The 27,004-nt window shown below is 46.1% G+C and overlaps 1 protein-coding gene and 1 non-coding gene across 3 annotated transcripts in view; both read left to right on the plus strand.

The window, feature by feature from the left end:
• LOC113223697 (intraflagellar transport protein 172 homolog) overlaps window positions 1–27,004 on the plus strand; it is a 43,946-nt gene that overhangs the window by 14,084 nt on the left and 2,858 nt on the right. Inside the window, exons 15-42 of one of the 2 annotated variants that reach the window (XM_026453090.1) lie at window positions 3,131–3,243; window positions 4,401–4,568; window positions 9,756–9,892; window positions 10,120–10,227; window positions 12,446–12,530; window positions 12,834–12,926; window positions 14,077–14,154; window positions 14,396–14,644; window positions 14,820–14,898; window positions 15,111–15,231; window positions 15,418–15,562; window positions 16,406–16,495; window positions 17,052–17,149; window positions 17,300–17,435; window positions 17,521–17,637; window positions 18,625–18,767; window positions 20,308–20,401; window positions 20,550–20,614; window positions 20,806–20,986; window positions 21,229–21,338; window positions 21,457–21,586; window positions 24,736–24,834; window positions 25,032–25,141; window positions 25,270–25,333; window positions 25,452–25,538; window positions 25,801–25,917; window positions 26,574–26,684; window positions 26,877–26,996. In XM_026453090.1, coding sequence (XP_026308875.1) covers window positions 3,131–3,243; window positions 4,401–4,568; window positions 9,756–9,892; window positions 10,120–10,227; window positions 12,446–12,530; window positions 12,834–12,926; window positions 14,077–14,154; window positions 14,396–14,644; window positions 14,820–14,898; window positions 15,111–15,231; window positions 15,418–15,562; window positions 16,406–16,495; window positions 17,052–17,149; window positions 17,300–17,435; window positions 17,521–17,637; window positions 18,625–18,767; window positions 20,308–20,401; window positions 20,550–20,614; window positions 20,806–20,986; window positions 21,229–21,338; window positions 21,457–21,586; window positions 24,736–24,834; window positions 25,032–25,141; window positions 25,270–25,333; window positions 25,452–25,538; window positions 25,801–25,917; window positions 26,574–26,684; window positions 26,877–26,996 — 3,248 coding nt within the window. The remainder of the gene's footprint in view (window positions 1–3,130; window positions 3,244–4,400; window positions 4,569–9,755; window positions 9,893–10,119; window positions 10,228–12,445; window positions 12,531–12,833; window positions 12,927–14,076; window positions 14,155–14,395; window positions 14,645–14,819; window positions 14,899–15,110; window positions 15,232–15,417; window positions 15,563–16,405; window positions 16,496–17,051; window positions 17,150–17,299; window positions 17,436–17,520; window positions 17,638–18,624; window positions 18,768–20,307; window positions 20,402–20,549; window positions 20,615–20,805; window positions 20,987–21,228; window positions 21,339–21,456; window positions 21,587–24,735; window positions 24,835–25,031; window positions 25,142–25,269; window positions 25,334–25,451; window positions 25,539–25,800; window positions 25,918–26,573; window positions 26,685–26,876; window positions 26,997–27,004) is intronic. The other variant, XM_026453091.1, reaches the window with a different exon arrangement.
• LOC113223703 lies at window positions 109–210 on the plus strand. Its single transcript, XR_003308839.1, has one exon. It is a non-coding gene; the product is annotated as a U6 spliceosomal RNA (small nuclear RNA).

Here is a 27,004-nt window from a genome sequence, read left to right on the forward strand (position 1 = left end):
TCAGTTTCCTACAAAATACAGATAAAAATAGTACCTACTTCATATGAAATACACTTATCCCCAGTACATAGTAATAAATGTTAGCTATTAATAATAATGATATTTTTCTTGCTTTGGCAGTACATATATTAAAATTGGAATGATAAAGAGAAGATTAGCATGGCCCCATGCAAGGATGACACACATATTTATAAAGCTTTCCACTTTAAACCAATTTTTTTAAAAGAAGATATTTTCACTTGTTTATTCATACCCACTTCTGTCAAATCCTGACATTTTGTTATATTTACGTTGAATCATTTTATATCCTCCCTCTTATTGATGGGCATTTAAGTTGCTGATTTTTCACTATTACAGTGATTTGGTTCTCTGAGTTCCATGCCTAGAATGGAACTGCTAAATCACAGAGGACCTGTGTCTTCAACTTCACTAAATATTTCCAAATTATTCTCTAAAAAAGTTATACCAATTTCTTTTTCCACCAGCAGTTAGAGTTTCTATTGTCCGACATCTTCTGTAATACTTGAAATTGCCTGACTTCATAATTTGGCTTAAACATGATCTATACAAAATTATATCTCTATATTAATTTCATATATAATAATTATTGACCATTTATATTTCTTCTTCTGTGAATTGCTAGTTCCTATCTCTTACCTATTTTTAAAATCAGAGTGTCTCTTCCTCATTGATTTGAAGTCTTTGCATATGCTTGTATAGACTTTGGTGGTTATTTGTATTGCAGATATTTTTGCCTTAGCCTGTGGCTTGTCTTTTCTCTCCTTTTGGGAGTCTTTCACTGTTCAGACATTTTCACTTTAAAATAGTCCATTTTTTTCACTTAAAAAAAATTAGTTTGAGGCTGAACACGGTGGCTTACGCCTGTAGTCCCAGCACTTTAGGAGGCCAAGGCAGGCGGATCACTTGAGGTCAGGAGTTCGAGAACAGCCTGGCCAACATGGTGAAACCCCATCTCTCCTAAAAATACAAAAATTAGCCGGGCATGGTGGAGGGCACCTGTAATCCCAGCTACTCGGGAGGCTAAGGCAGGAGAATCGCTTGAACCGGGGAAGCAGAGGTTACAGTGAGCTGAGATTGCGCCACTGCACTCCAGCCTGGGCAATAAGAGTGAAACTCTGTCTCCAAAAAAAAAAAAATATATATATATATATATATAGTTTGTGATGCTTTAGGTCTTATTTAAGAAATCCTTTCCTATTCCCTCATATATTTTAACATTTTTAAATTTTGCTTTTCACCTGGAATTTGTTTTATGTATAATGTGGGTAGGGATCTAATTTTATTTTATTTTTCCATATGTTTAACCATTTGTTGAAAGTCCGTTCTTCACCCTCTAATTTGTAATGCAATCTGTCATAAATCAAGTTTCCATATACATATGAGTCTATTCTTAAAGTAGTTGCACATTTCATGAATATTGTATTTCACATCAGGTTTCTGCACTCAGAAATGTAGGTATCTATAATGGAAACAGTAATGTAGACCAAGAGGCCTAAGACTCCAGCAGCAAAAATGAGTTGTGAGAACTTGGACAAGCAATTTCACTCTGTAGGTCTCAGTTTCAATGTATGTAAAATGACAAGAGTTCAAGGCCAGGTATGGTGGCTCATGCCTGTAATCCCAGTAGTTTGAGAGGCCGAGGGGGGTGGATCACCTGAGGTCAGGAGTTCGAGACCAGCCTGACCAACGTGGTGAAACCCCATCTCTACTAAAAATACAAAAATTAGCTGGGCATGGTGGCGGTACCTATAATCCCAGCTACTCAGGAGGCCGAGGCAGGAGAATTGCCTGAATCCGGGAGGCGGAGGTTACAGTGAGCCAAGATGGTGCCACTGCATTCCAGCCTGGGTGAGAAGAGTGAAACTCTGTCTTGGGGGAAAAAAAAAGAGTTCCTCTTTTAACTTTTTTGGGCTATCAACCCTTTGGAGTACCTAAAATCATAGACCTTCTCCGAGAAAAATATATACTATACACACATAATTTTATGTATAATTTCAGGGTTCTCAGGAGTTAGGGTCCTTGCCACTCTAGAACTCTGATTCTACTTATAATTGGGGCATTAAAATATGGCTTTATCATTTTCTTTTCTTTTTTTTTTTTTTTGAGACAGTCTTACTCTGTCATCCACGCTGGAGTGCAGTGGCGTGATATTGGCTCACTGCAGCCTCTGCCTCCTGGGTTCAAGTGATTCTCTTGCCTCAGCCTCCCAAGTAGCTGGGACTACAGGCGCCCACCACCACACCCAGCTAAATTTTTTTGTATTTTTAGTAGAGACAGGGTTTCACCACGTTGGCCAGGCTGGTCTCCAACTCCTAACCTCAGGTGATCTGCCCACCTCGGCCTCCCAAAGTGCTGAGACTGCAGGCGTGAGCCACCATGCCTAGCCAATTTTACTTTCTAATTAAAGGAAGATTGTTTTTTAAATTGGTCTTCACAATTATAGACACCAGCAGACATTTGGTCCTTAGCTTAAGCATATATAACAAAGTGAGGCACGTTGTTCATTAATAATGGATATCACTAAAACTTTTAAGTAGGCTTTGACCAAGAGACTCCCTGAAAGCATCCCAGCAAACCCTAATTGGTCTGCTCTAAGTGTGATAGTTTCTGATATTGTCTACAAGATTCAAACCAAACTAAAATATTCATCCTCTGCAGTGACCAGCCTAACTTTAGTCAGAGGTTTGTCTGCGTGCTTTCCCCACCATCTACCCTTGCAGTGCTCTTACACAGTAGGCATTCAAATTTGCAGGTAACTTCTTAGAGCATATGACCATCAAGGTCATTTATTCATCAGCCTTGTCTCACTGCTGTGTTGTATCAGGCTTATCTTTAATGTGCTCAGTGCTGCCTTCGAGGGGATTCGGTGAGTAGGAGAAGCCACTTGCTCAATAGTTCTAGTCTGCTCTGAGGTAACTCCGTAAGTCCCAGAGAGTGACGACATTTCTGTGGGTCTGGACCTTTTGAGTTAACAACGTAGTTAAATAAAACCTCTACAATTCTAAAAGAGACCCAGCTTCCTAGACTTCCTAGCAAAATTACGTATGTTGGCCACACTAGGTACATGTGTGGAATCTCTCTTCTTAACCCTGTCTCCTTTATTCTACAGTGGATCTGATTGGTGGCTACAACATTGGCACCGTGAGCCATGAGAGCCGTGTGGATTGGCTGGAACTTAATGAGACTGGTCACAGGCTCCTCTTCAGGGACCGGAAACTTCATGTGAGAAGAGCTACTAAGGCCTTAGGCATTGGCTGGACCGCAGAGGGTGTGAGACAAGCTGCCACCAGGGACTGAGGGAGGCAGGATGGAGCCTGTTGTCTTTGCTGTATCATCAGCATAGCAGAAGGCACAGAAGAATCAACATTCTCTGTAGCTGATACTGAAATCCATCCTTTATTACCTCTTCTTTTTTTTTTTTTTTGAGACAGAGTCTCACTCTGTCACCCAGGCTGGAGTGCAGTGGTACGATCTAGGCTCACGGCAACCCCTGCCTCCCAGGTTCAAGCGATTCTCCTGCCTCAGCCTCCCATCTGCCTCAGATGATGTAGCAGGGACTACAGGCACGTGCCACCACACCTAGATAATTTTTGTATTTTTAGTAGAGATGGGTTTTCACCATGTTGGTCAGGCTGGTCTCAAACTCCTGACCTCCTGACCTCAGGTGATCTGCCCGCCTCAGCCTCCCAAAGTGCTGGGATTACAGGTATGAGCCACCACGCCCAGCAATCCTGTATTACCTCAGAGGTGATTGTATTATGGCAACAAAGTCAGGAAGGGAGCTTGGAAGTTGGTGTCTCTTACTGTTCACAGTCTGTGCCCTCAGGAAACTTCCTTAACCCAGCATTCCTCCTGCTCATGCCTAGCTGACCTTCACCTAGACCTGCTGTCCAGTGCTTTTCAGCCACACTTATCTGATGGCATGAACTGGCTGGAGGACAGCCTCTTCGTCCCTCATTGATTCTCATCCCAATATGGTAGCACCAGAGTGTTCAACCTCAGATCAAAGAGACAACCTGATGATTTTAATTTCAGTGAAAGCCACATCACAACTTTCCAGATAATTTGATTTTTCTAGTGGCCTGCCATTTGTAATCCAAGCTGGTAACTCTGGCCCAGAGTTATTTCAAGAAGGAAAGTCTGACCTTCACCTAAGTTAAAATTCCTGGGATGTAGATCTTTGTTCCGTGGGCCATCTCTTACTTGACCAGAGTTAGGATATACCAGCTCAGCAGAAAGTAGATCAGTAAGCTTTGAAATGCAGCATGAACCTCAGTGGTGGGTTAGCTCACCACATCTCACCATTAGGGAAATGGTCAAAAGCAGGAGACAACCCCACATCCCCTTCTAATTGTGTTATCTGTCTCTTCTTTCTTCAGTTGCATCTGTATGATATTGAAAGCTGCTCTAAGACGATGATCCTCAACTTCTGCTCCTACGTGCAGTGGGTCCCAGGAAGTGATGTGCTGGTAGCTCAGAACCGAAACAGCCTGTGTGTGTGGTACAACATTGAGGCACCTGAGACAGTCACCATGTTCACTATTAGGGTATGTTGGACACTAGGGGCCCTCAGATGTGGTGTTGAGCTGATTAATTAGAGCCATGAGGAGACTCTGAAGGCTACTTGGTTTTCTGTGTCCACCACCCTTAATCTCTGTGATAGAATTGGCAAATGAAGCCTAGACTTATGGACCAACACCCAGAACCATCCTTTTTCAGATTCCTGACATTATATTAGACCCTTGGAGTATGGGTTCATTACAGTGGCCCTGGGAAGTCACCAGGTCATAATGCGGAGATCCCTCTAGGCTGGAAATCCCTGATAGGAGAGGCAGTTCTAATGTCATCTCCTGTGCTGATTCTCCATTATAAGCCATTCAAAGTGCCTTTTTTTCTTAAATTACAGATCAGATCTTCTATCCTACCACAACATCACACATAGCCGGTAGTCTTCCAAAATCTGGGGGGAGCCAGAGAAAACAAGAGAGGCAGGCTCCTGTGCTAGGCTAGGATGACTGGTGTGTGTATGGGTAGAGCGCTTGATGCTTCTTTTTGTCCTTTTCCATACCTTTTTTAATCTCCTTTTTGCCTCATTTTAAACTGATTAGGGTCTAAAATTTATTTGTTTAGTTCTTTCTTTCTTTTTCTTTATCTCTCTCTTTCTCTCCTTCTCTCTTTTAATCTCTCTTCTCTGTTTTATTTTCTCTCTCTCTCTCTCTCTCTCTCTCTCTCTCTATTCTTTCTTTCTGAGACAGGGTCTCACACTATCTCCCAGGCTGGAGTGCAGTGATACAGTCATAGCTCATTGCAACCTCAACCTCCTGGGCTCAACCAATCCTCCTGCCTCAGCCTCCTGTATAGCTAGGACTACAGGTGCATGCCACCATGTCTGGCTAATTTTGTCCTTTCTTTAAACACCTTTTCTTTTTTTTTTTTTTTTTTACATTTTGGGTTTGAAAGTTATATATCCTATTTCTATAGAGGCTACCTTGAAAGTTTTAACGTGTACTTAAATGAACAAAGTCTAAAGTTAATAAGCATCTAACCACCCCCTCCCCTACAAACAATACAAGGACTTTAAAAGACATTAACTTTCATCTCCTCCCCTTTGTCATTTTCGTCCAGTATTTTAGTTCTAATCTTATTTTGTCCCCAAAGATAGGCATGGTTATTTTATTTTATTTGAGACAGAGTCTCTCTGGTCACCCAGGCTGGGGTGCAGTGGAGCGATCTTGGCTCACTGCAACCTCCGTCTCCTGGGTTCAAGAGAGTCTCCTGCCTCAGCCTCCCAAGTAGCTGGGATTACAGGTACCCATCATCATGCCCAGCTAATTTTTGTACTTTTAGTAGAGATGAGGTTTTGCAACGTTGGCCAGGCTGGTCTCGAACTCCTGACCTTAGGTGATCCACCCGCCTCAGCCTCCCAAAGTGCTGGGATTACAGGCATGAGCCACCACACACTGCCTGATTATTTTATCAGACAGGATTCATTTAGATTTACCATCAAAGTACCAGTTCCTTTGTTTACCTTTTCTTACAATGCCAGTCTTCTCTCTGGAATGACTTTTCTTCTTCCTGAAGAATATTATTTAGAAGTTTTTTGTTTCTGTTTCTTTGTTTTTTGAGACAGGGTCTCACTCTGTTGCCCAGGCTGGAGTGCAGTGGCATGATCTTGGCTCATTGCAAGCTCCACCTCCCAGGTTCAAGTGATTCTCCCACCTCAGCCTCCTGAGTAGCTGGGATTATAGGCATGTGCCACCTCGCCCAGCTAATTTTTGTACTTTTAGTAGAGATGGGTTTCACCATGTTGGCCAGGCTGGTCTCAAACTCCTGACCTCAAGTGATCTGCCTCCATCGGGCTCCCAAAGTGCTGGGATTACAGACATGAGCCACTGTGCCCAGCCTTATTTAGAAATTTCTTTAGTGAAAGATGATAAATTTTCAGTTTTTCATTATCTGAACATGTTTCTATTTAGCCTTTGTTCTGAAAAGATGCTTGGACTCAGTACCCAGTTCTAGATTGACAGTTAATTTTTCTTAATTTATAAATGTTGTCTGATTGATTGACTTCCATTGCTGTTCTGAAAAATTTATCAGCAGCCATTTCTGTACAGATGATCTGTCTTTTCTCTTTGGTTTCTTTTTTTTTTTTTTTCCATTTTTTTCTTTTAAGATGGAGTCTTGGTGTGTCGTCCAGACTGGAGTACAGTGGCGCGATCTGTCACCCAGCAGTGGTGTGATCTGTTGCCCAGGCTGGAGTGTAGTGGCGCGATCTGTCACCCACGCTGGTGTGCAGTGGCGTGATCTTGGCTCACTGCACGCTCCGTCTCCCCGGTTCATGCCATTCTCCTGCCTGAGCCTCCCGAGTAGCTGGGACTACAGGTGCCTGCCACCATGCCTGACTAATTTTTTGTATTTTTAATAGAGATGGGGTTTCACCGTGTTAGCCAGGATGGTCTCGATCTCCTGACCTCGTGATCTGCCTGCCTCGGCCTCCTAAAGTGCTGGGATTACAGGCATGATCCACTGTGCCTGGCCTCTCTTTGGTTTCTTTTAAAGTCTTCTTTTTTAGGGCTGGGCACAGTGGCTCATGCCTGTAATTCTAGCACTTTGGGAGGCTGAGATAGGCAGATCACTTGAGGCCAGGAGTTCAAGACCAACCTGGCCAATGTGACGAAACTCCATCTCTACTAAAAAGAATAAAAATTAGCCGGGCATGGTGGCGCTTTCCTGTAATCCTGCCTACTTGAGAGGCGAGGCGTGAGAATCGCTTGAACCTGGGAGGCAAAGGCTGCAGTGAACCGAGATTGTACCACTGCTCTCTAGCCTGAACGACAGAGTGAGACTGTCTCAGAAAAAAAAATCTTCTCTTTTTCTTAGGTGTTTTGAAGTTTCACTACAATGTGTCTAGATTTTTTTTTTTTTTTTTTGAGACGGAGTCTTTCTCTGTCACCTAGGCTGGAGTGCAGTGGCACGATCTTGGTTTACTGCAACCTCTACCTCCCAGGTTCAAGTGATTCTTCTGCCTCAGCCTCCTAAGTAGCTGGGACTATAGGCATGTGCCACCACACCTGGCTAATCTTTTGTATTTTTAGTAGAGATGGAGTTTCACCGTGTTGGCCAGGGTGGTCTCAGTCTCCTGACCTTGTGATCCACCTGCCTTAGCCCCACAAAGTGCTGGGATTATAAGCATGAGCCACTGCACCCAGCCATAAATTTTTAAAATTTATCCTGTTTAGTATAGATCGTGTTTCTTGTATTTATGAATACACGTATTTTCATCACTCTTGGAAGTTTCTTAGTTATTATCTCTTCGAACATTGCTTCTTCTCAACCATTCTCTAGTCTCTTCATCAGAACTCTAGTTAGGCAAATGTTAGAGTTCTTGTTTTGCATTTTTAATTTATCTTTCATAGTTTCTTTCTTCCTGCTCTATGCTCCATGCCCAGGTTTTTTGTTTTTTTTTGTTTTTGTTTTTGTTTTTTTTTTTCAATTTTCTGTAAAGACAAGTTCTCATTGTGTTTCCCAGGCTGGTCTCAGACTCCTGGTCTCAAGCAATCCTCCCGCCTCAGCCTCCAAAAGTGCTGGGATTACAGGCATAAGCCACTGCATCTGGCCTCTGGATAATTTCTTTAGATCTGTTTCGATTCATTAGTTTGCTAATCTGCTACTAATCATTGTCTAATCTGCTATTTAAACTATACATTGAGTTTTTAACTTCAAACATTAAATATTTCTTTAAGTTTTATTTGATTATTTCTCTAGTCTGCCTGGTCATATTGATAATTTCTTATTCCTTGCTTAATTTTTCATTTCATCTTTTAAGGTATTTAGGTGCTTCATAAATAATCATTTTATATTCCATAACTGGGCCTAAAAACAAAAACAAAACAAAACAAAAAACAGGGTCTCACTTTGTCACCCAGGCTGTGCAGTGGCATGATCACGGCTCACTGCGTGCGCAAACTCCCGGGCTCAAGTGATCCTCTCACCTCAGCCTCCTGAATAGCTGGGACTATAGGCACATGCAACCACACCCAGATATTTTAATGTCTGAAATTCTTGAAGGTCTAAAACCTTCAAGTTTGTAGTTGTTATTTACTGTTTCATAGTGGTTGGTTTCCTTGTTGTTGTTGTTGTTTTTTTATTGTGAGCTCATGGTGCTTTGAATGTATTCTTTTGGAATCCTGAGGGCCTAAAATGGATATATTTTCCTCCAGTGATGATTCAGTCTTGTTTCTGCAGCAATCAGGCATATTAATGATCTGTAACCATTTATTTTGTTCCCTTTACTAAAGAGTGGATCCCAGGTTTAATTAAGGATTTTCAAATTCAGCCTCCCCATCCTGCTGGAGGGCCTAAGGTTTATTCTCCTGACACTGCATTTGCTTTCAGGACAACTGTACCTTTTCCGTTTGCTCACTTTCCTTCTTTTCTTGCTCAGGATTTTAGCTTATTGACCTTTTTCTTTCTGTCTGTCTTTTTTTGAGAGAGAAGGGTAGGATATGGGTAGGAAATTCTTCAAGTAAGTAAAGCAATGCATTAAAAGTGATTTCTTCAAGTAAGCCTAAGCAATGCATTAAAAAGTATGTTCCAGGCCGGGCGCGGTGGCACAAGCCTGTAATCCCAGCACTTTGGGAGGCCGAGACGGGCGGATCACGAGGTCAGGAGATCGAGACCATCCTGGCTAACACAGTGAAACCCCGTCTCTACTAAAAAAAAAAAAAAATACAAAAACTAGCCAGGCGAGGTGGCAGGCGCCTGTAGTCCCAGCTCCTTGGGAGGCTGAGGCAGGAGAATGGTGTAAACTCGGGAGGCGGAGCTTGCAGTGAGTTGAGATCCGGCCACTGAACTCCAGTCCGGGCGACAGAGCGAGACTCCGCCTCAAAAAAATAAAAAATAAAAATAATATAAAAAGTATGTTCCAGGTTCAAGTCATATTTTAACGAGAGAACCCTTAAGAATATCTACTCTTATGGTACTGCTGGAAGCAGAAGTGAATGCCACACTTTGTACCTCTAGGAGTTGGCCTGTCATAGTTAGGAGTGTACTTTAACCCAAGGATATTGCTATAAATGAAGCATTTTTTTATGCTTGAGAGAAACTAAAATGTTAGGAAAATCAGGGCTGCTGTGCCTCTCTTGACCACTGATTTGGTTGGATGAGGGTGGGTCTTTTCTACAATTGATTCAGTGGAAACTAATCTGAAATTGGGGTGGGGTGAACTTTTACAGGGTGATGTTATAGGTCTGGAGCGGGGCGGGGGAAAGACCGAAGTGATGGTGATGGAAGGTGTGACTACTGTTGCCTACACACTGGATGAGGGCCTCATCGAGTTTGGAACAGCCATTGATGATGGCAACTACATCCGGTGAGAGGCTGGCCAATAACCTGGGAGGTGGTAGGAGAGTCTGGTTCTGAGAGGGGAGGACCTGGGGTGGGGTGTAAAACTGGCCAGCACTGATAAGGATCCAGTGATCCTGGGAGGCGATGAGACAAAGATGGCTCTTCCCCCTCCCCTTGCCCCATCACCAGTCTTCTGCTGTATCTTCCTAGCCCGTTCCTTTTTCATTATGTGTTGCTTCCTTCCCTTTCCAGGGCAACAGACTTCTTAGAGACTCTGGAAATGACCCCAGAAACAGAGGCAATGTGGAAAACCTTGAGTAAACTGGCACTAGAGGCAAGGCAACTACACATTGCAGAGAGGTGAGGTAGACGTGTAGAACAGAGGTGCCAGGTAGCTAGGAGGGATGACCACATGAGTATTTTCTCTGTGGGCTGCTCCAATCCAGTGTTAAGGTACTCCCTACCTTCTCACTGCCAGCAAATTACATAGAGCCGTTCTGCAGTACAATATTCCAAACACTCTCCCATCCTAGATTATAAGAGTATGCCTTGACCGGGTGTGGTGGCTCACACCTGTAATCCCAGCACTTTGGGAGGCCGAGGCAGGCAAATCACAAGGTCAGGAGTTGAGACCAGCCTGGCCAACATGGTGAAACCCCATCTCTACTAAAAATACAAAAATTAGCCAGGCGTATTGGCAGGCACCTGTAATCCCAGCTACTGAGGAAGCTGAGGCAGGAGAATTGCTTGAACCCAGGAGGCAGAGGTTGCAGTGAGCTGAGATGGCGCCACTGCACTCCAGCCTGGGCGACAGAGCAAGACTCCATCTCAAAAAAAAAAGAGTGTGTCTTGGCTGGGCACAGTGGCTCATGCCTATAATCCTAGCACTTTGGGAGGGTGAGGCAGGCAGATCACTTGAAGCCAGGAGTTTGAGAGCAGCCTGGCCAACATGGCGAAACCCCAGCTCTACTAAAAATACAAAAATTAGCCAGGCATGGTGGTGCGCACCTGTGGTCCCAGCTATTCAGGAGGCTGGGGCACAGGAATCACTCGAACCTGGGAGGCAAAGGTTGCAGTGAGCTGAGATCATGCAACTGCACTCAGCCTGGCTGACGAGCGAGACCGTATCTCGAAAAAAAAAAAAAAAAGTGAATTAACAAGAGTATGTCTTTTATTGTTTTTACTGCCCCTTCTTGTAACTAGGTTCCCCTTAACATTTTTTTACTATTCTTACCCTTCAATCCATGCATATGTGTATAATCCAGGTTTGGTATAGGAGTGTAGTTCACAGGACAAACTTGGGAGTCCAGACTCCTTTAGTTCAAATTTTGGTTCCAATTACCAACTTGTATAACCATTGAGAGGTTATTTGACCTTCCCAAACCTTGGCTTCTTGATTTTCTCCATGTAGACTAAGGATAATAATAGTATTTGCCTCATATGATGATAAAGAAGATGGTAAGGATATTGGTAGTGAAGGAGTGATGAGAGAATCTGTGCAAAATGCTCAATAAATGTCACCTGCTGCCATTTTGGCTAGAAATCATCCTTGATCCCATTTTGTCCACACTTCCCACATGTAGATTATCAGCAAGTCCTAACGACTCTGTCTTCAAAACACATCCTGATGTCTCCATCCTCGTGCAGACCACTGCCATCTCCCACCTGCAGTATGGCACAGCCTCTTAGTTAGTCTCACTGATACTATTTCTTGTGCCCCTACCATTTATTCATCCCAGAGCAGCTGAGGTCGTTTTTTAAACATAGATTGTGTCATTTTCACGACTGGAACCTTCCGTTAGCTTACTGTTTTACTTACTATAAAACCCAAACTCCTTGCATGGCCTTACCCCTGAAGTTTTTTGACCTCTGCTTCTTTCTCATGCCAGTCTCCTACTTGTCCATTAGTCTCCAACCACACTGGCATCCTTCTGGCTCTGTGAGCGTGCCAAGCTCACACCTGCTATAGGCCTTTACACTAGCTGTTCCCTCTCCAGGAATGACTTTTCCCCATCCTGCCATGACTGGCTTTTTCTTGTATTCAGGTCTCAGCTCAAATGTCAATTCATCAGAGAGACCTTCTCCAGCTACCAAGTTAAGTGGCCCCTTCAGTCACTATCTCTAACAGGGGTATCCAATCTTTTGGCTTCCCTGAGCCACATCGGAAGAATTATTATCTTGGGCCACACATAAAATATACTAACACTAATGATAGCTGATGAGCTTAAAAAAAAAAAAAAAGAAACACACAAAAATCTCATAATGTTTTAAGAAAGTTTATGAATTTGTGTTGGGCCACATTCAAAGCCATCTTGGGCCATGGGTTGAACAAGCTTGATCTATAATATTACATTATTTTATTTTTTATTATCTCCAATTTTACTAATTATTTGTCTCCACCAGAATGGAAGTTCTCAGAGAGCAAAGCCCTCATCTTCCTCAGTCTCTGTATGTCTCTAGTGACAAGCACATTGCCTGGCACATCATAGATGCACATCAATTTGTATTTGCTGAACCAATGAATTAATGATGATTCTATAAGAATATTACTATCAATGTCATTGCTTCCATGCCATAGGTGCTTTTGTGCTTTGGGCCAAGTAGCAAAAGCTCGATTCCTGCATGAGACCAATGAGATTGCAGATCGAGTGTCCCGGGAATATGCAAGTATTATGCTCCTGATTCATTCTGTCTGTCTCCCAAGCTGATTTCTCTTAGTATTCAGCCCCATGATTTCTAGCTTTCCAGCCATCCCTAGTTTCCTTTACCCTGCCCACCCTACCTCTACCCTCAAGTCAGACCATTTCAGAATTGCTTTTGCTAAACCTCAAACCTTTAAGCTCCATGAAATGTTTTACCTTCCCAAGTCTTTTGTTTTCTCCATCCCTCTGGCCTTCCAAATTCAGCCCTCACAGACAGAACAGCAGCACCTACAGAAAAACCAAAACCTCCTTTTTCCCCCACAGGGCGGAGAAGGAACAGACTTTTATCAGGTCCGAGCACGTCTAGCCATGCTGGAAAAGAACTACAAACTGGCCGAAATGATCTTTTTGGAACAGGTAATAGGAAAAGAGAGACAGGATGGAAGAGGGGATGCAAACTCAAGGGAGGAAAGCGTGCTGGTGAGCTAGGCTTCCAAAGGTTTGGTGAAAACTTTCAAAGAGGTTTATATAGTTAGTTTCACCCCTTCCTTAATTTCCTCCTCTTGTGTTAGTCCTTACTTTTCTAGACAAACTTCCTTATTTGGACTTTGATTACTACCTTCTTTCATATGCAGTCTACTACTACCCTGTAGTCCAGAGCCTGTCTTTGCAGTTCTTTTTTTTTTTTTTGAGACAGAGTCTCGCTCTGTCACCCAGGCTGGAGTGCAGTGGCGCAATCTCGGCTCACTGCAACCTCTGCCTCCCGGGTTCACGCCATTCTCCTGCCTCAGCCTCCCGAGTAGCTGGGACTACAGGCGCCCGCCATCTCGCCCGGCTAGTTTTTTGTAGTTTTTAGTAGAGACAGGGTTTCACCGTGTAGGCCAGATGGTCTCAATCTCCTGATCTCGTGATCCACCCGTCTCAGCCTCCCAAAGTGCTGGGATTACAGGCTTGAGCCACTGTGCCCGGCCCTGTCTTTGCAGTTCTTATGCATAGGGGTAGATCCAGGTTTTGTGGGCCGGAAGCTTATACAATTGGAGGAGCTCTCTTTAAGAACATTTGCCTTAGGCCGGGTGTGGTGGCTCACGCCAGTAATCCCAGCACTTTGGGAGGCTGAGGCAGGTGGGTCACATGAGGTCATGAGTTCAAGACCAGCCTGGCCAACATAGTGAAACCCCATCTCTACTAAAAATACAAAAAATTAGCCAGGCATGGTGGCGCATGCCTGTAATCCCAGCTACTTGGGAGGCTGAGGCAGGAGAATCGCTTGAGCCAAGGAAGTGGAGTTTGCAGTGAGCCGAGATCGCACCACTGCACTTTAGCCTCAGCAACAGAGTGAGACTCTGTCTCAAAAAAAGAACAGTTGCCTTGGAAAGGGCCTGTGCGAATAAGGAGGCCTGAAGCTTAAGCTTCTTTTAGTTTCCCAATATTTCTGCTGGTATAGTAGTTAAAAGGTAAGGCTTTTGGTCGTCATGTGCTGGCATCATAGCCAGGCTGAGGAGAGCTTGTGGCTTTCTGATCCTCATGTCTTTCTGGCATCCCTCTCCGCTCTGCCTGTTTCCCCTAGAACGCTGTGGAGGAGGCCATGGGCATGTACCAGGAGCTACACCGTTGGGAAGAGTGTATCGCTGTGGCTGAAGCCAAGGTACCTGTTTTGTCTTCTCCACGGTTGTTGGGAATTTGGTTCTGCCAATTTCAAAAACCTTCTTTTGTCAATGAGGCCATAGAAACCAGAACAGGGTTGGGGCTTGGACTTGACGTGGTGAGGAGTTAGGATACTACTGACCCAGGAGCATTCCCCTTGTTATAGAGGGATTGGAGAAGCATGGGAGGCAGAAGGGTAGGAAGGGGGATGTGACTTCTAGTTCTCCTCTGTGTGTGTCCAGGGGCACCCAGCCCTAGAGAAGCTACGCCGTAGTTACTACCAGTGGCTCATGGACACACAGCAGGAGGAGCGAGCAGGTGAACTACAGGAGAGCCAAGGGGATGGGCTAGCAGCCATCAGCCTCTACCTCAAAGCTGGGCTCCCTGCCAAAGCTGCTCGGCTGGTGCTGACCCGAGAGGAACTGCTAGCCAACACAGAGCTGGTAGAAGACATCACTGCGGCCCTTATCAAGGGGGAACTCTACGAAAGGGTATGCTGGCTTCCTTTTCCTAGCCCTTATGTCCAGAGCTCAGGACCCTTCCCTCACCTAGAGGAGTCTTGGGGTGCAGAGCACTTCCTGACTGCTGGTGTTCCCTTGTTTTTGGAGCTAATACTTAGTTCTTTGTGTTGTAGGGGTATCATAGTAATGTGCTATGTGTTAATAGGCAGGTGATCTCTTTGAGAGGATTCACAATCCACAGAAGGCCCTGGAGTGCTACCGTAAAGGCAACGCATTCATGAAAGGTACTAGCCACCTATGAGCCATCCTTTACTGTTGTGGACTCTTGCCCCTCTGATTCCCCGGCACCCCTTGGTGTGTGTGTTCAGGTTGCCTGGCTCCAGTTCTCCATTCCTCCCCTTCTTACCCATTCTCCATGCTTCATCTCCCTGTCCTACCTTTTTCCTGAGGCCCATCTCTGGAAATCTGGGCTGAGCACCTTTTCTCTCCCTGGCAGCGGTAGAGCTGGCTCGATTGGCCTTCCCAGTGGAGGTGGTGAAACTAGAGGAGGCATGGGGGGACCACCTGGTGCAGCAGAAGCAGCTTGATGCAGCCATTAATCACTACATCGAAGCCAGGTATGGGAGTATGGGAATGTAAAGGAGATTTAGGTGTGAAGTGAGGGGCAGTAGAGCAAGTAAGGACACCAAGGCTTAAAAGAAGGTATCCCAAAATGTAGGTTGATGTGTGCTTAAGGGGTCCCTTTACCTCCATTCATCTTCATCTTTCATCCCACATATTTATATCTTTCTCAACTTTGCCAGGTGCTCCATTAAGGCAATTGAGGCCGCCCTGGGTGCCCGCCAGTGGAAGAAGGCAATTTATATATTAGATCTACAGGACCGGAACACCGCGTCCAAATACTATCCTCTTGTGGCCCAACACTATGCATCCCTGCAGGAGTATGAGGTGAGGAAGAGTCCCTTTTCGCAGCACGAGGCGATGCAGTAGAGGATAACAATGAGAGAACCCAAAACAGGAAGTGGAGGCAAGCTCACCAGATCCTTCTTTCTGTGCCCCAAACAGCATCACAACCTTGAATGGGAAGAGAACAGTTTACTTTCCCAATTTCCTTCCAGTGTGACACTGATACCTCCCTTCACCCCAGATACATAAAGTGAGTCTTGCCGGGCTCGGTGGCTCAAGCCTGTAATCCCAGCACTTTGGGAGGCCGAGACGGGCGGATCATGAGGTCAGGAGATCAAGACCATCCTGGCTAACCCGGTGAAACCCTGTCTCTACTAAAGAATACAAAAAATTAGCCGGGCAAGGTGGCGAGCACCTGTAGTCCCAGCTACTCGGGAGGCTGAGGCAGGAGAATGGCGTAAACCCGGGAGGCGGAGCTTGCAGTGAGCTGAGATCCGGCCACTGCACTCCAGCCTGGGCGACAGAGCGAGACTCCGTCTCAAAAAAAAAAAAAAAAAAAAAAAAGTGAGTCTCTAGCTCTGTCCCAGCCAGCATGAGTGATTCTTCGTGAATAACGCTAACATAGTGACAATATAAAATTGCTTTGCATTGCAGAAATGTGAGGCCCTTTTGAATTCCACTGTATTGTCCTCATACTGCTTGGGGCTGGTCTTTCTTTTTAAATGGTAGAATATACGAGACACCCATACTCATCGTTTCTTCTCTATCATTACAAGGTTGTATTGCAGGCTCTCCACCATCCCAGCCGAGGTTTGTTCTTTGTGGGTTCAAGGTGCTTTAAGTCTGTTGCTCTGACCTTTTGTATCTACCTCCCATCAACTACAGATTGCTGAGGAGCTCTACACTAAGGGAGACCGGACAAAAGATGCTATAGACATGTACACCCAGGCTGGCCGTTGGGAACAAGCCCACAAGGTAGGGATGAGTGGAGTTCATGGTAAGAGAACTCTGCCTTAGTGGAAGTGTGGCCTCATTCCTCGGTCTCTGTTTCTCCTCTTCGCTTGACTCCCTGAAAGCTGACAAAGAGTACCAGAAAACAGTCTGAGCCACTTTGATCCCTAGCCATAGGGAAAGGAAGGGATGAAGAGAGGCCCTTGTTTCCAGACCTATCTATCATTCTGAAGGAGCAGATGGGCTTGGGAGCTGGGGAATCTGAACTACCACTCCTGACGCCTCTGGTCACATTGATGTCTTTGTTCTCACCCCTACACTTCAGAGCCCAGTGGTTACAGCGGTAATGGGAGTGTATGACCCAGCACAAGGCATCGCAGACCCTCCCACCTTAGCGGAATATAGTTCTTCCTCTGCTTCTTATGGACTTGGAATTCCCCGACCTCACTAGTAGAGTGGCAATAACCAAACTCCTGTGATTGTTGGGAGAGTTCAGAGCTTCTGAACAAGCAGGTTTCCTTGAAGCCCTGCTTCCCTGGGGAATTGGACCTGAGGCTGCCCTGCCTCTGTGCCTCCACAGCTGGCGATGAAATGCATGAGACCAGAAGATGTGTCAGTGCTATACATCACTCAGGCCCAGGAAATGGAGAAGCAGGGCAAGTACCGTGAGGCTGAAAGGTGAGCCGTGGTCTCAGAGGAGGTGTAGTTGGAGATGAGATTTCAAGGCTGGGAGGAGGGATGCGGCCTAAGGATGTGTACCTTCTGCCCAGAAGGCAGTGACAGCAGGAATCGGGTCTAGGAGGCCCCAGATGTATCTCCCTTCCCCAGGCTATATGTGACAGTAGAAGAGCCTGATCTTGCCATCATCATGTACAAAAAGCACAAGTTGTATGATGACGTGATCCGTTTGGTAGGGAAGCACCATCCAGATCTCCTCAGTGACACACACCTACATCTGGGCAAGGTGAGCCCTTCTCCTGGCTCTACCTATCTCTTCCCCAACCAGGCTCCATCTCCCCATCTCTCCATCCTGACTCACCTTCCTGCAGGAGCTGGAGGCTGAAGGCCGACTACAGGAGGCCGAGTACCACTACCTCGAGGCCCAGGAATGGAAGGCAACAGTGAACATGTACCGGGCCAGTGGGCTTTGGGAAGAGGCCTACCGGGTAAGGAGTTCAGGCCACGCTGAGAGATACATCCATCCTTCTTTCCCACGTTTTTTCCTTTTTTTTCAGAAAGGGTCTCACTCTGTCACCCAGGCTGGAGTGCAGTGGTGCAATTATGGCTCACTGCAGCCTTGACCTCCTGAGCTTAAGCAATCAATCCTCCCACCTCAACCTCCTGAGTAGCTGGGACTACAGGTGTGCACCACCACGGTTGGCGAATTTTTTAATGTTTTTGTAGAGACAGGTTTTCACCATGTTGCCCAAGCTGGTCTTAAACTCCTGGGCTCAAGCGATCCACCTGCCTTGGCCTCCCAAAGTGTTGGGATTACAGCTATGAGCCACCATGCCCAGCCCTTCTTTTCCACTTTAAGTGACTAATTCACAATTGGTCAGAGCATCTTTGAAAATGTAGTGAAGATCAGAGTCTCTCTTGCCAGAACCATGTCCACATCTGTATACAGAAAATTTCACTTAAAGTTTTAAGGGTCTGTGGACCAGGTGAAGCCTATCCTTGGACCCTAAGTACTTCACCCTAAGTTAAGAAACCCTGAAATTTAGCCCTTTTCCTGTTAACTTTTTATTTTACTTTATTTTTTGAGACAGAGTCTTGCTCTGTCACCCAGGCTGAAGTGTGGTGGCACAGTCTTGGCTTACTGGAACCTCCACCTCTTGGGTTCAAGCAATTTTTCTGCCTCAGCCTCCCGAGTAGCTGGGATTACAGGCACTCACCACCGTGCCCAACTAATTTTTATATTTTTAGTAGAGATAGGGTTTCACTATGTTGGCCATGCTGGTCTCGAATTCCTGACCTCAAGTGATCCTCCTGCCTCGGCCTCCCAAAATGCTGGGCTTATAGGTATGAGCCACCGCGCCCAGCCTCTTTCTCTTCAATTTTGAACAGTTATTGGATCCTTGTCAAAGCCGAAGTCAGAGATAAGAAGGGAGCAGCTCTGTATTGAAGGATTATTGAGTGACTTTGCTTTACAGGTGGCCAGGACTCAAGGAGGGGCTAATGCCCAGAAACACGTGGCCTATCTGTGGGCAAAGAGCCTGGGAGGAGAGGCTGCAGTTAGACTGCTTAACAAGCTGGGACTCCTGGAAGCTGCTGTTGACCACGCTGCGGACAATCGGTGAGGCCCCAAGCTTTCTCTCCACGGGCCCCATCGCAGGCAGAGCCACTATCTAGAGAAAGAAAATTGATGTATAACTGAAAGATCCTTGGAAGGACATGATAGAGTGACATGAATAAATTAACTGCTCCTTATTCCCTAGGGACTCAGAACAGTGTTTAACCTTTGGCTGTTCTGAGAAGGGTGGAGAGGAAACACATTGTAAAGCTAGGACTGCAGACTGCACTAAACCAATAACTTACTCCTGGGTAATGGAAGTGTGATTCTGTCAAATGCAGAGTGAACTTTTTTTTTTTTTTTTTTTGAGACAGGGTCTCGCTCTGTTGCCAGGCTGGAGTGCAGTGGCACGATATTGACTCACTGCAACCTCCGCCTCCTGGTTCAAATGATTCTCCTGCCTCAGCCTCCCAAGTAGCTGGGACTACAGGCACGCGCCACCACGCTCAGCTAATTTTTGTATTTTTAGTAGGGATGGGGTTTCACCATGTTTGCCAGGATGGTCTTGATCTCTTGACCTCGTGATCCGCCCACCTTGGCCTCCCAAATTGCTGGGATTACAGGCGTGAGCCACTGCACCCGGCCGAACTTTTCTTTGTTTTGGAAGCACCAGAGTCCATGAGGCATTTTATTTGTAAATATGTATTACAGCTCTAGAAAAAGAATCCCAGGATTTTCCCTCGTGTGTGTTGTCTTGCTTCTTCATGGTCCATGATGCCAGCTGAGGTTGTCAGTACAATGAAACCAAACTGGCAGGATGGGAGCAGATTATTCTGCCATTTTTGTAGATCTCTGAGTTGCACGTCAAATCTGGGGCTGATCACTCTGCACTTGTTTAGCCTGCCTGTGAGGTTCACAGCAGTTTTCCTAGCTGTGATCATTAATGATTTCAAAATCACCAATTTACCATACTTCAGCATCACAATTAGAAACCAGACGATGACTCTGGAGCACAGCCTAATAAGGACCTGGCGTTTGCCTCTCTTTCCGGCGTTATTGATGCTCTTGAGCGCATCAGCCAGGACATTCATGCACACCATTGTGGCGGCACGGAAAGATAGCTGAAAGAGCAAAGTGAACTTTTCTTAAGCTACTGTTATCAGTGCCAATCATGGAGTCTGATGCTGAGGGTGGTCTTGCTCATTTTTTGCGGAGACTATATATCTGCTAATGTAGCTGGAGCTCAGGAGGAGGTGGTGAGCACCAGGAGCCCTCCTAGCCCTGTCAGCGTAGGGCTGCGAGGCTCACTCCTCCCTTCCCCTTTGCAGGCCCAAACTCCTTCCTCAGGAGCAGCTGGCCTCAGGGAAGGCATAGGCTTTTCCAGACATCTCTTGATCCACACTGACAGTGATGTGGTCTTCACAGGGCTGCCTGCCTGTCTTCCTTTTTATCTCTCTATGCTCTTCTGTCACTTCATATCCGTTATCCTTAAATCTGTCACTTTTTCTTCCCTCAACTCTGTCCTTTCTGTTTTGTCTTGTCTTGTTCCTTTTTTGAATGGAAGCATGAAGTAAGAAAACCTTATCTGCACTTTGTGTTTCAGCTCCTTTGAATTTGCGTTTGAACTCTCTCGGCTGGCCCTCAAGCACAAAACCCCTGAGGTTCATCTCAAATACGCTATGTTCCTGGAGGATGAGGTATGGGTGTGACTTGGACCCTGACCGCAGAGCCCTCTTACTCCATCCCCTAGTGCACTGCTCCTGGGTGTGCATACCCCCAGGCTCATGCCTGCCTGTGATGCCAGTCTCCTTCTCACCATGCACGGCTGACTTGCTCTCCCTGTAGGGGAAATTCGAAGAGGCTGAAGCTGAATTCATCAGAGCTGGTAAACCCAAGGAAGCAGTCCTCATGTGAGTTACCCCATACATTCCTTAATCCTGTTTCCCCAGTCACAGTCCTAGGATCTTTCATGGTTATCTTGACCTTCACTCAAACCTAGAACAAATCAGTGTTACACCCCTCAGTGACATGGCTGTTTGTCTCCCACTACTGGGGCCTCAGTCCTATACTCAGTCTCTCCTCTGTCCCCATCTGGAGGCAGGTTTGTCCATAACCAGGATTGGGAGGCCGCTCAGCGTGTGGCTGAGGCCCACGACCCTGACAGTGTCGCCGAGGTGCTTGTGGGACAGGCCCGGGGGGCCTTGGAGGAGAAGGACTTTCAGAAAGCAGAAGGGCTGCTGCTCCGGGCCCAGAGACCAGGCCTGGCCCTCAATTATTATAAGGTGGGGCACTGGATGCAGGGCCATGAGGGGAGGGGAAGAGGTTCTGAGAGCCCACAGAGAGCCACACTGACCCCTGGTATGAAGAAACATCAGGGAGGTTAGTATTGGGGAGTGGGAAAGACAGGAAAGAGGAAGGAGAAGAGAGGTCCAAGGACCCAGGAATCTGTGGGCCAGAGCACCTGTGTGGCAGTGGGAAGTGTCATGCCTGCCTCTGCCCTCTTGATACCTGGAAATCTGAGCAGGAGGCTGGATTATGGAGTGACGCTCTGCGGATCTGCAAGGACTATGTGCCCAGCCAGCTGGAGGCTCTGCAGGAAGAGTATGAGCGGGAAGCTACTAAGAAGGGGGCCAGGTATGAGGCCAGAGGTCCAGGCAGCATTGGCAGGGCTGGGAGGGTCATGAGGTGTGCACAGGATAGAGCACGCTGCTCCCCACCCCCATGCCAAGTCCCAGCGTTCTCATCTCCACAGAGGTGTGGAGGGACTCGTGGAACAAGCTCGACGCTGGGAGCAGGCTGGAGAGTACAGCCGTGCTGTGGACTGCTACCTCAAAGTGCGAGACTCTGGGAACAGTGGACTGGCGGAGAAGTGCTGGATGAAGGTGAGGGCAGCAGGCCCTTTCTGGTGTTCCTTCTCCCTAGGCCTCTGTTCACACTCAGCTCCACTTCTCACATCTGCAGCTCTTTCCTCTTGTGTCTTTTTCTTTTCAGTCAGGTAGCAGGAATCTGTGGAGTGCCTGCTGGATGATAGAGCCAGAACCTCTGAAGGCTGTAAAAGTGGACATAAGACAGACCCTGACAGCCAAAAGTTAGGGGAGTTAGACCAACACATGGCTCAATATCATATCTGAGTAAAGACTAAAGTGCATGATTTAAAGTAGAATTCAGAGAACGGTGAGATCTCTGTGGGCTAGAGGGGTCAGGAAGCCTCTGTGAAGGAGGAGGGAGGACTTGGATAGGAGCTGGAAGGGCAACCCCATGCACAGGAACTGGCCAGACAGGGAACATGAAAAAAGCTTGGGCTCAGTCTCCCCCACCCAACATTTCCTGAAAAGAAGCCTCCAGCAAATTAAGCCAGGCCAGTATGTGTCACAAATAATAAGACATACTGTATTGGAGAAACCAACAGGATATATACAGTCATATGCCATATAACAACGTTTTAGTCAACAGTAGACCACATGGGTGGGCGTGGTGGCTCACACCTATAATTGTAGCACTTTGGAAGCCAGGGCGGGTGGATCACTTGAGATGATCCCACGCCTGGCCTTAGATAGGTTCAGTATACAAATACTTACCATTGTGTTATGGTTGCCTACAGTAGTCAGTACAGAAATGTGCTGAACAGGTTTGTAGCCTAGGAGCAATAAGTTCTACGCAACCTCTACCTTGGTGTATAGTAGACTGTACCATCTAGGTTTGTGCTGTGATGTTTACATAACGATGAAATCCCCTAAGGACACATTTCTCAGAACATACCCATCATTAGACAATGCATGACTGTAGGTATATGTGTGTACATGTATATAAAGAGATGTATTAAAAGGAAGTGGCTCATGCAGTTATGGAGGTAGACAAGGCCCAAGATCTGCAGGTGAACTGGCAAACTGAAAACCCAGGAGAACTGATGGTGTAGTTCCTGTTTGAAGGCCAGCAAGCTTGAGTCCCAGGAAGAGCTGATGTTTCAGTTCAAATCTGAAGGCAGGAAGAAGCCAGTGTCCCAGTTTAAAGGCAGTCAAACAGGAAGAATTCTCTCTAACTTGGGAAGGAGCCAGCCTCTATGTTCTGTTCACGCCTTGAAATGATTAGATGAGGTCTATCTACAGTAGAGAGGGCAATTTGCTTTACTCAGTCTACCAATTTAAATGTTAACCTCATCCAAAAACACTTACAGAAACACCCAGAATAATGTCTGACCAAATACCTGGATACCCTGTAGCCCAGTCAAATTGATACATAAAGTTAACAGTGGCATATATATATATAAAATTATATTTTAATATCTTTAAAATTGGGATGCACGTATAGTTTTTTATACTTTAAGTTCTAGGGTACATGTGCACAACATGCAGGTTTGTTACATACGGAGTCTTGCTCTGTCGCCCAGGCTGTAGTGCAATGGTGTGATCTCAGCTCACTGCAAGCTCCGCCTCCCGGGTTCACGCCATACTCCTGCCACAGCCTCCTGAGTAGCTGGGACTACAGGTGCCCGCCACCACACCCAGCTGATTTTGTTGTGTTTCTTTTAGTAGAGACGGGGTTTCACTGTGTTAGCCAGGATGGTCTCAATCTCCTGACCTCGTGATCCACCCTCCTCGGCCTCCCGAAGTGCTGGGATTACGGGCGTGAGCCACTGTGCCCGGCCTTTTGAGGTCTTATAATTGAATAACCCCTAGAAGTTAGAGGGAGAGAAGTAGAAAGAGGGGCTGATGATTGGTTTTGAGGTTCTAGCAGATTTTAATTGGCAGTATTGAGTATCTGATACGTGTAACTCGGGAGCAAGGCATGACTGTACCTTCTTCAGATTAGTCAGAAGATGGCTTCCTGATGCGGACAGGGCAGATTAAGCTTTGAATGGCTTGGCAGTAAGAAAGGGAGGCAAGAACAGGTGAGGGAAAGACCAGAGGGGATCAGCATAAACTACAGCTAAATTGGATTGTGTGGAAATTGAAATCTGGTGAAGATGTCAGTGTCCTAATGGAAACAGTGTGCTCTCATAGAACACTTGCTTTTGTGGAATTTCTGAGTTTTAAGTGTTGAAAGGTATCATCAAGATCATCTGTACCAGCACTGGCACTAGAAATATAATGCAGTCCACAAATGTAAGCCATACATGTCATTTAAATTTTCTAGTAGCCACGTTTAAAAAGAGTAAAAAGAAATGTGAAAATCATTGTAATATATTTTGTTTAACACAGTATATCTAAAATACCACCATTTCGTCTGGGCACAGTGGTTCCTGCCTGTAATCCCAGAACTTTGGGAGGCCAAGGCAGGCAGATCACTTGAGGTCAGGAGTTTGAGACCAGCCTGGCCAACATGGTGAAACCCCGTCTCTACCAAAAATACAAAACTTAGCTGGGCATGGTGGCGGTGGGGGCGGGTGGGGGGCCTGTAATCCGAGCTACTCAGGAGGCTGAGGCAAGAGAATTGCTTGAACCTGGGAGGCAGAGGTTGCAGTGAGCTGAGATTGTGCCACTTCACTCCAGCCTAGGCGACATAGCAAGACTCTGTCTCAAAAAAATTAAATAAAATACTACCATTTCAACATGTACTCACACACATTATTTAGATGTTTTCCATTCTTTTTTTATACTAAGTCTTCAAAATCCAGTGTGTACGAATGAAGAAACCAAAGCTCATAAAAGCCCAACACAAATAGTTACAGAATGCCCTGGACTCCTCATTTTAGGAGTCCTTTCTCTGTACTCTGCTACGAAGATTTTACTTATGACAAAGACCTTGAAAATGATTTTGTCAAAGGTAGAAGGTTCAAATGCAGTGACCTCAGGCAGCACAGGAAGTGTCTGAAAGAGTTAATGAACTGAGAGGAAAGATAGGTCCACTGATGGCTAATTAAAGGATTTAATGGACCGTGGGCCAGGCTCTGCCCAGGAGGGTACAAGGTTGAAGGAGAGAGTAAGAGAAAAAGTGGGCATCTGGAGGAGAAAAATGTATGAAATGGATCAGGCTGAGGACTCAGCGGTATTTGTCTCTCCTACCCATTTCCATCTTCTCTTCAACCACTCAGGCAGCCGAACTCTCCATCAAGTTTCTGCCTCCCCAACGTAATATGGAGGTCGTTCTGGCTGTAGGACCCCAGCTGATTGGAATTGGAAAGCACAGTGCAGTAAGCAGGGTGCTGGGATGGAACAGAAATAGATTTCACAGAGATGGGTGCAAGGGTGACATCTACACCCAGGAAGGTGTATGAAGTGGGCCTCCTGGTGGGCAAGGCTTGCAGTCCTGGGGAAACAGATGGGAGAGCTCACAGCGGGAAGACTAGGAGCGAGGAGAAAGTCTCCATGCTGATTTCCCGTTGTGCAGGCTGCAGAGCTGTATCTGAATCTGGACCTTGTCAAGGAAGCAATCGATGCTTTCATCGAGGGTGAGGAGTGGAACAAGGCTAAGCGTGTAGCTAAGGAGTTAGATCCCAGGTAAGCTTGTAACCCCTTCTTACCAGGAAATTCTCTTTTACTTCCTTTTGTAAAGACTGGGAGAAAGTCTTATGGGGAGGGTTGGTATTCTGGAATATGAAGATGGAGTTCTCTGAATATCTTCACAGGTACGAAGACTATGTGGACCAGCATTATAAAGAGTTCCTCAAGAACCAGGGCAAAGTGGACTCGGTGAGACGTGCAGAGTTAGCAGGAGGCAGAATGCAGGGAGAGACTCACAAGATTCTCTCCCTCTTCTTTCCCTCATATCATCTCTTTTCTCTTGTAACTCTGTCTTCCGTTGACCCAGCTGGTGGGTGTGGATGTGATAGCTGCTTTGGACCTGTATGTGGAGCAGGGCCAGTGGGACAAGTGTATTGAAACAGCTACCAAGCAGGTACTGCTATCTTCCCATTCCCAGTTTTTCTTTACATTTTCCCTTGATTCCCCACCTGCTTCAAAGCTGCATCTCTCCTAGCTCCACAAAAACCCAAAGCCCAAAGATTTCTAATGGGCATCAGATAAGCTCAATCTTAAACTGGGGTCAGAGGTTTGCATATGCCCTTTGTCTCCTCAACAAATATATGGCCTCAAGTCACCTCACTGCTTGGTCTTGCTGATCCCAACTTCACGCATGCTTTTCCTCCACCCCTGTACAGAACTACAAGATTCTGCACAAGTACGTGGCTTTGTATGCAACTCACTTGATCCGGGAGGGTAACTCTGCCCAGGCATTGGCCCTATATGTACAGCACGGAGCCCCTGCTAACCCACAGGTACCAGCCTTCTCCTTGGATTGAATGTTTCCACAAGGAAACTCTTTCTCTTCTAGAACCACCTATCTTCTCAGGAACTATCTTCTCAGAGGATTCTATCCTTAGAGAACATCATGCCCAGAGCCCCCAGCGCATCTCCAGAAAGGTACAGCCTCTCTGGAGGCTGTGTATTTGCTAAGAGCATGGGGAGAAGTTTGCAGAAACTTCCAGCTTCTGTTTGAAGAAACACCCATGGAGCTCCCCATGCTGTTAGCAAATACACAGGCACCTGTCTTTCAGAGCTGAATCCTGCACATACCTCTAGGGCCTTTACTGACTTCCTCCAGAGAATGAACACTGCTGCCTGATCCGAGAGTCACAGCCCATTAATGTTGTGACTCTGCATTTACATTTGTACAGTTGCCCGCACTCACACAGCACCAGCTAAGAAAGTTATTTCTTCCTCTTTTCATCAAAAATAATCAGCACTTAAAAATAATTCATTTCATTAAAAATAATCAGCACTTAATCATCTGCCACTGTCTCCCAGCTCTTGCACACACACACATACCCATTTCTACACACAGAGCCTGTTTCTCCTCCCTTTGGCCCCACTCCCACTGACTTTCTCTTCTAGCTGTGTCCTTCTCAGATGCCCTTCTCCCCTCTACCTCTAGAACTTCAATATCTACAAAAGGATCTTCACTGACATGGTGAGCTCTCCTGGAACCAACTGTGCCGAGGCCTATCATAGCTGGGCTGATCTTCGAGATGTCCTCTTCAACCTGGTGAGGAAGTTGGGTCGACAGGAGTGAAGGGGCTGCTCTGTCTGTCCTTGTCCTCATCTCTTCTTTCATGCACATAAACCTTTATTCTCAGATGTATTTTACCTTCCTCTGCCAGGTGGCCATCAGAGACCACTCTATGGCCCTGGCACTCCTCTGACCCCTGAGCCAGGCTGTGCTGTCTCCCTCCTCTAGTGTGAAAACCTGGTGAAGTCCAGTGAGGCAAACTCTCCAGCCCATGAGGAGTTCAAGACGATGCTGCTGATCGCTCATTACTATGCCACGCGCTCTGCGGCCCAGAGTGTCAAACAGCTGGTGAGATG

This window comes from Piliocolobus tephrosceles, chromosome 15 (genome assembly GCF_002776525.5).
Source record: "Piliocolobus tephrosceles isolate RC106 chromosome 15, ASM277652v3, whole genome shotgun sequence".
In the NCBI taxonomy this organism is placed as follows: Eukaryota; Metazoa; Chordata; class Mammalia; order Primates; family Cercopithecidae; genus Piliocolobus; species Piliocolobus tephrosceles.